Consider the following 12,715-nt stretch of genomic DNA (forward strand, 5'->3'; position numbering starts at 1 on the left):
CTACATTTTCCAGATCTGCAGGTTCTGATTTAATCTTTGAAACTCATTTATATTTCTAATTTATTGTAATTAATTATAAAAGAAAATAGCCATAGCTTTTTTAAACCTTAGCTTATCTAAAAAACTTCCCTTTTTCTCTCAGTGCCTACCTCTCCCTCCCCTTTATCACCCCTTATCCACTTAAGCTCCTCGCATTACCATGTCAGCGTTGCGTCGGCATGTCATGTCATGGGCTCATTTCGCTGCATTTCCCCATAAAACTGTAAAGGTTCCGCCTCCAAATGTATGTGTGAGTTACGCCCCAATAAAAAATAAAATAAAACCCCACTAAAAAAACAAGGTATATCACCTTAATCATGCCATTTGTTTGCTTCAGCAATAAAAATCCATACAATTAGTCTGAAAAAAAGTGTATTTAAAAGTCGAGAATGCCACAGGGGGCTTGTTGTTTTATTTTTTTTTATTTGCTGTTTAGTTGCATGTGTTTTTTTTGTTGCTTTGCCGTTTTTATCGCACCTTTGCAACCTCAGGTCGAGACCGCCCTTTGACCTCACTGCCCCTAGCATTCTCTTTCCAATTTTTCTTGCGATAAATTGGAGCTTAAGCTCCGGTTACGTTCTAAAGGATTTGGACTCAAGGACCTGTTCTGGGTTTTGTTTTCTTTAACTCTTAACTTAAAAAGGGGCCTTAGCTAGAGCTAGCTCACCTTTTTGAGTGAAAAAATATTTGGAAAGTCGGAACACATCCTTGTAAATTGCATATTGCATGTTCGTAAGTCCTACCATAAATCCTGTCCGCCCAAAACTATGCATGGCTGAATAATGTTTTGAGCCAAAGCGAAAAAAAAATATAAAAAATAAGTAATTTTAGAAAGAAACTGCCCCGCACTTTAATTAGTTTGGACATTTTAAAATGGATTGCATGCCATCCGAATGGACTGCATGGCATGCTTATCGTTATTTGTTGCAAGTGCTAGTGGTAGTGGTACTACTGACAAGGTCAGCATTCAGTGGCTGCGCCATAATAATAAAAATAAATTAAATATAAAAAAAAAAAAAGTTTATTTTTAATATGATTATAGCCGAGCCAGGCCCGAGGAAAGGCCACTGCAGTTGTTGGCTAATTATTTTCCATTTTCATTTAACTTTTTCCATGCCAGTCCCGTTTAATGCGCTTTCTGACACAGCGCTGACATTTTCCGCTGTTTTTCCTGACATTTCCCATCCCTCCCTCCATTCTCTCGGCCATTTTCTTTATTTGCCATTAATAAGCTTAAGACTTGGCTGTTTCTTGGTTGCATGTCTTTGGGGGACCAACACTTTCACTGCATTATGTATGCGACTTGTTTGTCACGCTAATTGAATAATAATTTTGTTATTTATGGGTTCAAATACTAAAGAATTTTAATTAATTAATATTTCATTGCATACTTTTGAGGGGGATTTTCTTTTTTTTTTGTTTGGGCCATGAGTCAGAACCTTTGAGTTAATAGCCCACTTAATGCCAATCAATCGATTGAAAGAATCCCTTATTCGGTAAACAAATAAATCACATTCCATAGACAAAAAACACACAAGCCGTATGTAAATTTAGTTTTGTCATTTACAGCAATAAATTTCATATTATTTTTAGCTTTATGGGACGATTATTGGGCACATGTCTCTCCAGCTAGGAATATATACATGCGACACGAACATGACACCCATCTCCCAAATCATCAAAGGTATGGAAGAATAGTATGAGAAGCTCCGGTTCCAATTTCCTGTCAATACCTTCCAACAAAAAAAAAACAAAAAAGGATCCCATCTAGAGGTCTATATGTATGTATTATACCTTCTCTTCTGAAGTTTCGTGTCAGTAGCGCGTCCGCAAAAACCGATTTTAGGATAACAAAAAAAACAAAAAAAAAAACAATGGAAAATAATAATAATAAAAAGGGAGAAAAAAAAAAGAAAAGGAAAATAAGGGAAACCGGCGCCTGACACATACAAAACATTTGTTTGTTATACAGACCGAAGGGATAGGTTGTAGAAGAAGAAGAAGAAGTGAGTGGCATTGGAGATGGGGATGGGGAAAGTTCCTTTTCTGCGTGGCACTCACGAATTATCGATAAAACATGCTCCATGGCGGCTTGAGGTGGCCTTTGTCTCATTACGCCCACAACAAGCACGGCAAGGTGGTAGGTGGTAGGTGGTGGAATGAAAAAAAAACAAAAAAAACAGGTCCTGTTTTCTGTTGAAAATTGAAAATGAAAACGAAAGCAGGCCCCACCAAACAAACTTATTTTCAGCTGTTTGCACTTGGTCGATTCTGTTTCAACTTTTTACGATTTATTTGCGAGCAAAATCAAATTATTGCATGTGTCACAACTTTCATTTTGCTTTTTGATAGAGATGGGGGGGAGGGATAAATACAAGCATACATCCTGATATCCTTTTGCATATACTAACTAAATGTATTACAAGACCATTTGCGCCTTACGGGCCACCCTCCACGTTCTGGCCATAAATAAAACTTTGTCTTGTCATACTTTCAGTTTCGGGTTAAATGGTTTGTCGAAAGTTACCAATTTCATTTTATTTTCTTGCCGCTCTTGCTACACTACATGATTTGCATGCACGAGAAAGGATGAAAATGAAACTTTGATGAGCTATTACTCATATTGACAAGGACCCTCATTTGTCTAGGATGATTGGGGCCAGAGATTGGCCGACTGATGGCGATCCTTTTGGCCCGCACATCGCGTATACGCACTGTATGACCGCTGTCGGACGGCAGGGAGTTGAGTGGAAGAGTTTCTTGTCATTTGATTAGCTTGGCTCTTGAAAAGTTTTTTTTTCTAAATCGGTTAAGTATATATTTTTATGTTTTTAGAAATTTTTTCATTTAAAAGCTATAAATTACTCCAAAATTTATGGTATGATGTGCGGAAAAATGCGTCGAATGGGAAACAGGAAGTGTGGCACATGCGACACGTCAACATTCAATTTTCTAATGAAATTTTTATTATAATAAAGCACATGTCCTGGCTATGCCACGCCCACATCCAGCCCCATGCTAAAGAATTCATGGGGAAACAGTGCTTTCCTATCTCTCTCTCCCTTGCTCTCTCTCTCTCTCTGCCCCCACAACTCCTTTGGCTTTCTGGTGTATATATAATGAATTTTGGCAGTGTATGAGTATATTTCTCTCTCTTCCTCTCCCTCTCCCTTGCCCTCTCTCTCTTTCTTTTTTTCCTCACTTTCTCACTCTATCCGCTGCTGTGCTCCCGCCTACATGACCTACATTTTGAATCCGGGGCCGAAGTAGCTAAGCAACTCCAGGGTCTCTTGCCCTCACAGCCGCACCATTTTCCCAAAAAAAAAGAAATACAAAAAAGAACGGAAGGAAAAGGAAGTTAGAGAAGGAGAAGGAGGGAAACGAGTGGAAAAAAGCAGGCCAGAAGCGCACGCAGCGCAGCACGCACAGGAAAAAGGACATCCCCTCTGGCAATCTACTGGCAGGGTCATCTTCCCAGTCAAGTCTTATAAAAATTGTTTTCGCCTGCTTATTGGCAACAAATTTGCGTGCTTTGCATGCAGAACCAAAAGGGAATAGGGAGAAAGCGGAGAAAGGCCGATAAGGAACTCCATCTCTAATGGAAAGTAAAACTTGATAATGAAAAACTTGAAATAAATAAACAAAATTATACCATTTTCCAACACTATCAATATTTTAATTAGAGGTTGGGATTTTAGGACCTATCGATATTTATCGATATTTTAACGATCTTAAACATCAAAGACTACTAAAATAAGCTTCACTGTACTTAAGACGGAGGGGGAATCCTGATAAAGGTTTCTCCTACGGCGACTTCATTAGAAAGTTTGGAAAAGCGAATATTGTGTAGGCGCTAAATGCAACAAATACAGCAAACAATTTATTAACTTGCTCCTCTGAGATTTTCCCTGGGAAGACTTTGGACAGACTTTCCCGCAAGAATCCGGGAAATGGAAAGTAAACGTTTTTGGGTTTACCGCTAACAAGTGAATTTTTGTTTGTTGTTACATTTTTTTTTTGTTTTTGTTTATTTTTTGTATTTTCTGCGGATACGCAGTCTCATCAATCATCCTGGCCAGGACATTTGGTGTTTTTGGCCTAAATTAAACACGAAACAAGGAGAGATGATGACAGAGTGTACATAGATGGAGAATAAAAGCGAGGCAGCTCTGCACGTGCGGCCATTTTGTCATTTATTGTTGACTTTGGTCTTTGGTCAAACACAAAATACATAAGATGTATAATATTTGAAGATGATCCAAGCCGACTGATAGTCAGCACGTGCTCTTAGGCCAGATGAAATAAAATATCCAGCCTGTATTACAATTAAGTAGCCAAAGTCCTGAAATGAAATAGAAGCCACAGGCAGGGGATACTCGTGACGAAAATATAAGCAACCTAGTGTTGTGTAATGGAAATAAATATACTCAAAGCTTCATCCAATCTTCAATTAAATTTTAATATAAGAAACCCATAATAGAAATTCTACTGAAGAATTTCAATTTCATTTCTTGCCAAGCGTAACAAAAAGTTAAATCTTTCAACTTTAGCTAGTTTATTAAATTAACCCAAAAAAAGGATAAAAAGGATAAAAAAGAGGATGGAAAAAAAAGAAAAGAAAACTGCTCACCAAGGGGGAAAAAAAACTTTTCTAATAGCATAAAATTTGAAGAGGAGAAGTTGTGCTAGAACCTGGATGGCTTCACTTTATTAGCCAAGTTAACTCCTGCCAGTGCCTGCCTTCACGACATTTTGTTCTGTCACTCGCTTCACAGTCCAAAAAATTCAAATTACAGAGCGAAGGCTGGCAAGTCAAACCGAACGGAAGCCAAAGCCAAAAGTTCTCGGGGGCAACTTGAGTGCAAGTTGGTCTATAAAAAGCGTCCAGTCCAGTCCAACATTACCAACTTGGAATACATGCCAGACTGCCTCCGAACAAGCCAAAAACTAAAGTCCAAAGTGTAACTGCCAAACGGAAACGAGACAAGAAACAAAACCTTCTCCTCTTAAAGAAGAAAAAAAAAATTGTCAAAAAAAACAGGGGAAAAAAATAACATGAAAAGGCCATGAAAAATTCAGCAGAAACTTGTCCAGGTGGGCGGTGGTGTTCAATGGGCCAGGAATCAACCTGGGCACCACTTCATTCCCCAAATGTGAGCGCTTCCTCTCGTCCTTGTTCAGGTGACAAAGGCAGGTAGGTTCCTGGCCAAATGGATCCTGGCTGGCAACTGAATGCTTTCCGAGAACAAGTGAATCGTGGAAAAGGAAACTATAACTGTTCTCCAGAGGGGAATTTTCCGGCTTTTTGACTATTTTTCTATCAAGGAAATCACTCTCATAAGGATATTTACATGAAATTTTAGGATGTTCAATTACCCAATTTATACAAATCACCTTCAAAATGGCTTCTGTTAGGATTTTTAAGGATATTTCAGATAAAATATTAAATATAACTCATTCGACCCGTTGGCTATGTTGTGTTTAATAGGTTTTTTTACCTGTTTTAAGTAATAATATAAAAACATGATTAAAATATGCATAATATGACCTCATATCTATTTACAGAACTCAGAAATATTCAAAAAATATTTACATTAACCAACACTGCGTATGAGTGATATGTTCATACTTACGTATTAACGTAATGAGCTAACGTAATAGCATAGTTGAAGGACTCTTTTGTGAGGAAAAACTGTATCTTTTTTAAATTAGAAAACAAATTGCATAATTTGGACTAACCAGAAATCCTTTTTCAGAAATATCTTCCTTGTTCGTAAATTAAAGAAAAGAAAACCCTGTTTTTTCCCCCAAGGCTTTTGCCTTGCGTCTTAATCTGTATTTTATCGTGAAAATCCCATGCCATTTCAAAAGGAAAACCCATGAGCATTCATATCTTTAGTTTCCGCTGGCGAGACCCAATAACCTGACCTTCCCGTTGGCAGACCGAGCATTATAATAACACTTTCTCAGAAAGGTTCTTTATGGGGTTTCCACCCCATTCCATTCCTCCATCCCGCCATCCCGCAATCCCCCATCCGCCTTCCGGCATCCACAATCTACCCGATCCACCCACCCATTAAAACAGTTAGTTTGTCGTTGTTTCTTGTTTCTCGTTTCCCTTTCCTTGAGTCCATTGTTCCATGGTATTCTCTTGTTCATCTACTCTTCCTCCACCCTCGGCACATTTCTTCCCTTTTTCTTTTAGAGCGACTGTGCGACTATGCCCAAAAGTAATCTTCCAAGGCAAATGTGAACCACAAACAAATTTATAGCTGCAATGCGGCCAAGCCAAGCATAACGGGCCGACATTTTTCTGTGAAATGTAGATAGAAGGCTAGAACCCAAGAGGTATGTAGGAGAAGGAGAAGGTAAAAGAGAATTAGGCACCGCCAGCAGCAGTAGTAGTAGGAGAAAAGAAAAGAAAAGAAAAAAAAAAACAACAGTCAAGTGAGGACTATAAAAATATACAACCAAGGCAACGGAACATAATGAGCCAGGGCCAGACGGCCCGAAACGGTAAATGGCGAGCACCAAAGCGGTTAACGGTAAAAGCAAGCAGCTCGGCTTAGCCCCGAACTCGGGCTCAGCTGAGCGCGAATATGGGCCAACGGAGAGCAACAATGAAATGAGCTAAGAGAGAGAACTACATATGTTAGGGCTTTGCCTTTTGTTCTGCTCCTTCTTTGCAGTACCGTTAGCGTGGTTCTGCGGTGGCGCTTTACATGGCCATTTGTTACGTATGTGAGGGAGCAGCAGCAGCAGCAGCAGCGGCCTTAGCTCATATTGCTGCATACTCTCAGGGGCGCGCTCTCTCTCTCTCTTTAGCTAGCTCTCTCGCCTTGCAGAAGCCATTTTGCTGCATACAGTCCTTTGAGACGCTCTCCTGTTTACTCTCACAGCCATGCTTATGCGTCATTTCTTTTGACTTTTCACTCCAGCCCGCCAGCTCTCACTCTATCTCTCTTTTTCGGCTAGTGGTTCATCTATCGTTCATCGTTTTCCTTGCCAGCCATCAGCAACAACAAATATTATTTCTTGCTCAATTTTATTTTCCTTTCTGCTTCTTGATTTCTTTTTTTTTTTTTGCCCCCACTGGTTCGCATTGCAGCATTTTACGCAGACAAGTGAGCATATTTTTTTTTTTTCACAAGTATGTATGAGCACAGAGAGAGATAGGGAGAGAGAGAGGCAGAAGGAGGTTGCGACGTTTTCAGCAAATGTTCGCCATTCATTTTTGTCATCGCTAGCTTTGTTGTTGTTGTTGTTGTTGTTTGTTGTTTCTCGCCCTGCTGGTGCCTGGAAACTTTTGGCCTCGCTCCTTTGGCAGATGCTTCTTCTTACTTGTTGCGTTTTCACCCGGGGAAATTGAAAGGAAAGGTGGAAAGAGAGAGAGGAAACGTAATGGAAATGGAATGGAATCAGTAACGAAATGAAATTTCAATTGAAATTTCTTTTTAATTAAATTAAATTAAATAATATTTGTTAATTTCTGTTAATTTTTATATTTATCTATGGAACAACATGGCGTATACGTAATATTTCAAAGTATCTCCTATCTAGCAACGCATATCCTTTTTTTTGGTCATTATTTTCAAGGTATTTTCATTAGGTAGTTTTTCCACCTGAATGAAAAGCTCCACCCCCTCACCACCCTGTTTTGTTCGTTTCATTCTCTCATGGTTTTCTTTTTTTTTCAAGTAGTTAGTCCACCATCCTCCATCCTTCTGGACCTGCACCTCCTGCTTCTGCTTCTTCTTTGTACGTTTGCATTGCTGCTGCAGATTTCATTCATGCCACACCAGTTGACATAATGCGACATGGCCACTCACCCACCACCCAACCACCCACTACTAACCACCCAACCACCCACTGCCATCCACCCACCACTATTGTCAGCAGCTGTACTTGGGAAAAGTTTCTAGGCAAGACTTTTGGGCCCCTCTTTGTTTATGACTGAGAAAAACTTGGTCCTTAGTCCTTGATCGGGGATTCGAGTGTCCAATTCCACACGTTCCACAACGTGTTACCAAAGCAACTTTGTAAACAAAGTAACCAGTTTTGTTGCGGCATCAAAACACTAACAAAATAGGCTCAGAAGACTTGACAACTTTGACACAAAGATACAGAAAAATATAAAAACAGAATCACATTTCAAAGACTCCAATTAACAGACTTTCAGTTTCAGAAGTTATTTTTAACTATTTAAGATACATTTTCACACAAGAAAGTAGAAAAACGGGAAGAAACCACCCACGATTTAATAAAATTCTAAAGAATCTTATGGAAAAGTGAAATATTTGGATCCTTTAAGGGGAAGAAAATTGTATCTTTCTAGATTTGTGCAAAATACAACAACAAAATGGGTAAGTCTTGCAGAAGAACTCTTCAGAAAATAAGGATAACGATGTCCTTTAAGATAAAACCGCCGAACGCCAGGTGAGATTGGAGGGAGTGGAACGAATGCTTCAAATGTCCATGGAACGCATCAAGATTGCAATGATAATTCCGAAACTCTTGGAGAATCCAGAGGAGCTGAAACGTGTCCTGAAGGGAACTCGTTATGAGGAGGTCCTTGAGCCCATCGACGACATGATCCAATACCTTGGCAAGCAGACAGGACGCTCCAAGCTGCCCCACGATCACACTACCATGCGGATCGTGGACTTCTTTTTGGTTAATCATCGGATCCATCGGTTCTTCCCTCATTTGATGCGTTCGCTGGAGGATCGTGATCGCCAACTGCTGGCCGCTTTTCACTTCCTCCTGGAGAGCGCCCACATGCACCTCCACCGATCCTCCCGGAGTGAGATCACCAAGGAAAGGAAGCTGCATGCCATCTACCATCAAAATGTAGACATTCAGAAGAAGATCAAGGAACTGAAGGCCAGTCTGGCATTTCAGAAGGTCATTGGGAAGTGGAAGACGGCCGCCAAGGGCATATACTTGATGAAGGTGGAGGAGGATCTGGCCAACAAAAAATGGCAAAATAATGTGGCAATACAGAATGAAATGTAGGTATAAAGTATATGTTTTAGATATATAATTTTTTATTATTTGTTTTTTTAGAGAAAAGTGCAACAGGACCATGAGAATCTACCACAAGGGTAGTCTGGATCGGCAGAAGGAGCTGGAGGAGGAGCTGATCGCCGCCCGGGAGGCCTACGAGAAGATGACTCTCAAGCACCTACGCGAAGAAATGGAATTAAGAAGTGAAAAGTTAATTAATCTCTAATTTCATTAATTTTTATTTAATTTTTAATTAAAAAAAAACCCTTTTAGAAACAAGCTACTCTTGCAACTTCAAAGTATTCTCAAAAAATACGATGTCAGTTTGGGCGAAAAAATGCGTGAAAATATTGACGAGGAGAATCAGTACTTGGCGGCCAAGAAGCTACTGGACGAGTTCATGATCACGTACAAGCAGGAGGAGCGCATCTACAAGGCTGTGGTGGTGAAGCGGGAGGAGGAGGAGCGTCGTCTCCAGCAGCAGAAACTGATGATCTTCATGATGAACCGGGCGGCGGCCAAGATCCAGAAGTATTGGCGCAAATGGAAGAAGGAGCAGCGAAAGAAGAACAAGCGTTTGGCCAAAAAGGGCAAGAAAGGAAAATAGTTTTTCACTTTACACTTCCAATACATTTATATTTTCTACTTTGTACTTAACGGTACATTTGTAGAGTTGCCAATGGCAATAAAATAATAAATAAATGAGAGAATCTTCTCTTTATATGCGTTCTAGTTTTTGTAGCATACTTTTTTGGGCATTCGCAACACATACGCTTGTACACATACATATGCAAATGAATAATCCCGTTAGAGCAAAGACAAATGTTTATTTGCAATTATGTGTTATTTGGTTAGCATTTATCCGGAAAACACATTTATTTTTACTGCCAACACGAGAACAAACAGTTATCGTCCTGGAGAATAGCCTCAAAAGGATAAACCAATTAAAAAATACAAAGCATATAGCTCATAGTTCATCAGAAAAGCTGTCCAGATACAAAGTCATTTCCAAAAAAGTTGCAATCTAACGAAATGACATTTGATTTCTTATCGAATTGCGATAAATTTTCAAACAAACGCATGGAAAAGTGGTGCAGGCGAGGGCGGCTTGTAGGGCTTCCTCTGCGATTGCGAAAATCCAAGAGAGAAAATGTTTACCCAACACACACACACACACTCGGAAGAATGAGGGGAAAAAAGACAGAGGACGAGCCGAATTTTCATGTCTTGCGGGGAGAACGAAAAATGGCGCATTGCTGTCGTCGCCAGCGACAACGACAACGACAACTACAACGCCCTTTTGGCCTGGCCCGATGTTTGCTGCATTGTTACTTCATTTTCGTTTTCGTTACCTAGACCCCCCTCCCCCCCACCCTCGCACCTCCTCCATCACCATCCCCCCCCCCCGACAGTGTCAACACTTTTGGCATGTCTAATTTTCCAGAGGTTAACATACTTAACTTGTTGGCATGCGTTGCAAATGTGAAATGCGCCAAGGCTGCGTTGCACCAAGCGGCGCCACATTGCGACAATTCGCTGCGGCAAAGGAAAGCGTACAGCGAACATCGCCCCAGCAGCTGGAAAATGCGCAAAATTGCCGTCCAATGGCCAATGTCCAATGTGGCAATACCCAGTGGAATGGCCGCTAGCGTACCCGGCTCCTATATTTTGCATTATAATGGCCGCACGCATCTCCAAGGGGGCCGGAAGTAGGGGCCAGTGTTGTTAAGCGATAAAGATTTTCCCAACTACAAATGAAGCAAGACATTCTTTATATTTATTTATATGATAACTGAACTGGTAATATTTAATCTAAGGTTAAACAATTTCATTTCATTAAGATAAATATATGTAATATAAAATTATTTGAATAAACTGACCATAATACTTAAGATCGGACCAACCCAGTGTTGTTTAACGGTTATGTTTCACAAACATAAATAATAACATAAAAACTAATTACTCAACACTCTTTTACTGAAAATGGCTGTCATCAGGTAGGTGACGAAAGAGGAAGTTTAAGTTTAAATTCTTTAAAATGAACTGACAAAAAAACACTAAAAGTTCAGAACCCAATAGAAAATTTTAGAAATTGTAGGTTGCCTGACTTTTGGCCAGATCTCGGAATTCTACAACCACCTTTGCGATGGCCAAACGCGACATCCTTCCAATCTTCCCCTCGCGAGCCAACTCTGTGCTCATGAAGCATCGCGTGCTGGCCGGAAAGCGAGGTGTTAACCTTCTGAAGCGAAAACGCGACGCCATCGACATGAAGCTGCGGGATTTGAAGAAAAACTTTGCCGACATGGACGAGATGGCGGATGACAGCCTTCGGGAGGCGATATTCTCGATGGCAAAGGCCAATCTCCTGGGCACCGACTTCAAGCCACAGATGGTGGGCTCCAGCCGGACAGCAACAACATTCCTCCGTAAAACTCAAATGAAAATCGTGGGCGTGACAATAAACGTTCTCGAACTGGAGACAAAGGGTGTAGGAGCATTTCCCCTGGCAGGACTCAGCTGCGGTGGTATTCAGGTTAACCGGATTCGTGAAGCCTATTTGGAAGCTCTGAAGAGCTTGACCGAAGTGGCCTCCTTGGAATACCAGATTCACATGCTGGAGGCCGCCTCCCGTCAGACCAATATGAGAGTTAATGCCCTGGAGCATGTGGTGATACCCATCCTTCAGAACACCTACAATTATATCCAAGGCGAGTTGGAGGAGTTTGAGCGAGAGGACTTCTACCGACTGAAAAGATCACAGGCCAAGCAGCTGGAGGCCAAGATGGCCTTCACCGAACTGATCAAAACCAAAAACATGACCGACGAGGAACTGGAAGTCTACATGAGAAAGGGCACGGCCCAGCATCCGGTGGCGGACTACGCCTTCGACGACAACGAGTTCCAGGAGGAGGAGGTGAAACGGCGTATACGCACTGCCCGTAGAACAGCCCGGGAGCGTCGAGAAGCGGATCGCATGGAGGCGGAGGGCCGGGGAGAGGCTCCAAAGCCGACATCCTTTATAACCACCCGGAGTCTTATTGACATTGTGGGCCGGAAGCGGGATCCGAGGGTTAGCAGCGGAGATCTCTATAGTACCAAGCGGATGCTCCACGCGAGCCTATCCAGCTTTACGATCGAAAAGCAGGCCGGTAAGAAGGTTCTAGAAGAAAAGAAAGAAGAAAAAAAATGAATCTCAAGAGGCAGCAGAGCGAAGAATTCAGCGCCAAATCAAAGTAGAAAAGATGTTTTACTTTTTTGAACGTTTTTATTAAATTCTAGTGACTACTCCATCAATGTTTTACTTACCATATTATGGTATTTAAATAAAATAAAATTTAAATAAAAATCCAGTCATAAAAATTCAACTTTCAAAACTTCAAGCTTTAACGGTCTTTTAACGTTTTCTCACACTGCGCCTGCGCAACCCACATACTTTAACCGGTTAGGTTTTTAATGATTCTACCTATAAAAAATTGGGCTATTCTTTTTAATATTCGTAGAGTTAAATAAAATGATCAAAAATTGTTTTTATTTTAATTATTAACCTAAAATATAGAATAATATTTTATTATTAACATTACTTTAACAGAAAAGCGTCTAGTTAACACAGCATTAACAGAAAGAGACATTACCGATTCGACCGGTTGGCTCTCTGGCCATACAAAAA

The 12,715-nt window shown here is 40.6% G+C and overlaps 2 protein-coding genes across 2 annotated transcripts; both read left to right on the forward strand.

Moving 5' to 3' along the window:
* Nucleotides 1–8,124: 8,124 nt before the first annotated feature.
* LOC6495679 (golgin subfamily A member 6-like protein 22) lies at nucleotides 8,125–9,777 on the forward strand. Its single transcript, XM_001959335.4, has 4 exons — nucleotides 8,125–8,402; nucleotides 8,456–9,050; nucleotides 9,106–9,255; nucleotides 9,319–9,777. Exons 1-4 carry the CDS (start codon nucleotides 8,399–8,401, stop codon nucleotides 9,650–9,652), a joined length of 1,083 nt encoding a protein of 360 aa, XP_001959371.1. The 5' UTR covers nucleotides 8,125–8,398; the 3' UTR covers nucleotides 9,653–9,777.
* Nucleotides 9,778–11,050: 1,273 nt separating this feature from the next.
* LOC6495680 (V-type proton ATPase subunit D) lies at nucleotides 11,051–12,336 on the forward strand. Its single transcript, XM_001959336.4, has one exon. It carries the CDS (start codon nucleotides 11,192–11,194, stop codon nucleotides 12,236–12,238), a length of 1,047 nt encoding a protein of 348 aa, XP_001959372.1. The 5' UTR covers nucleotides 11,051–11,191; the 3' UTR covers nucleotides 12,239–12,336.
* The last annotated feature ends 379 nt before the right edge of the window (nucleotides 12,337–12,715 follow it).

This window comes from Drosophila ananassae, chromosome 3L, assembly GCF_017639315.1.
Source record: "Drosophila ananassae strain 14024-0371.13 chromosome 3L, ASM1763931v2, whole genome shotgun sequence".
Classification (NCBI taxonomy): Eukaryota; Metazoa; Arthropoda; class Insecta; order Diptera; family Drosophilidae; genus Drosophila; species Drosophila ananassae.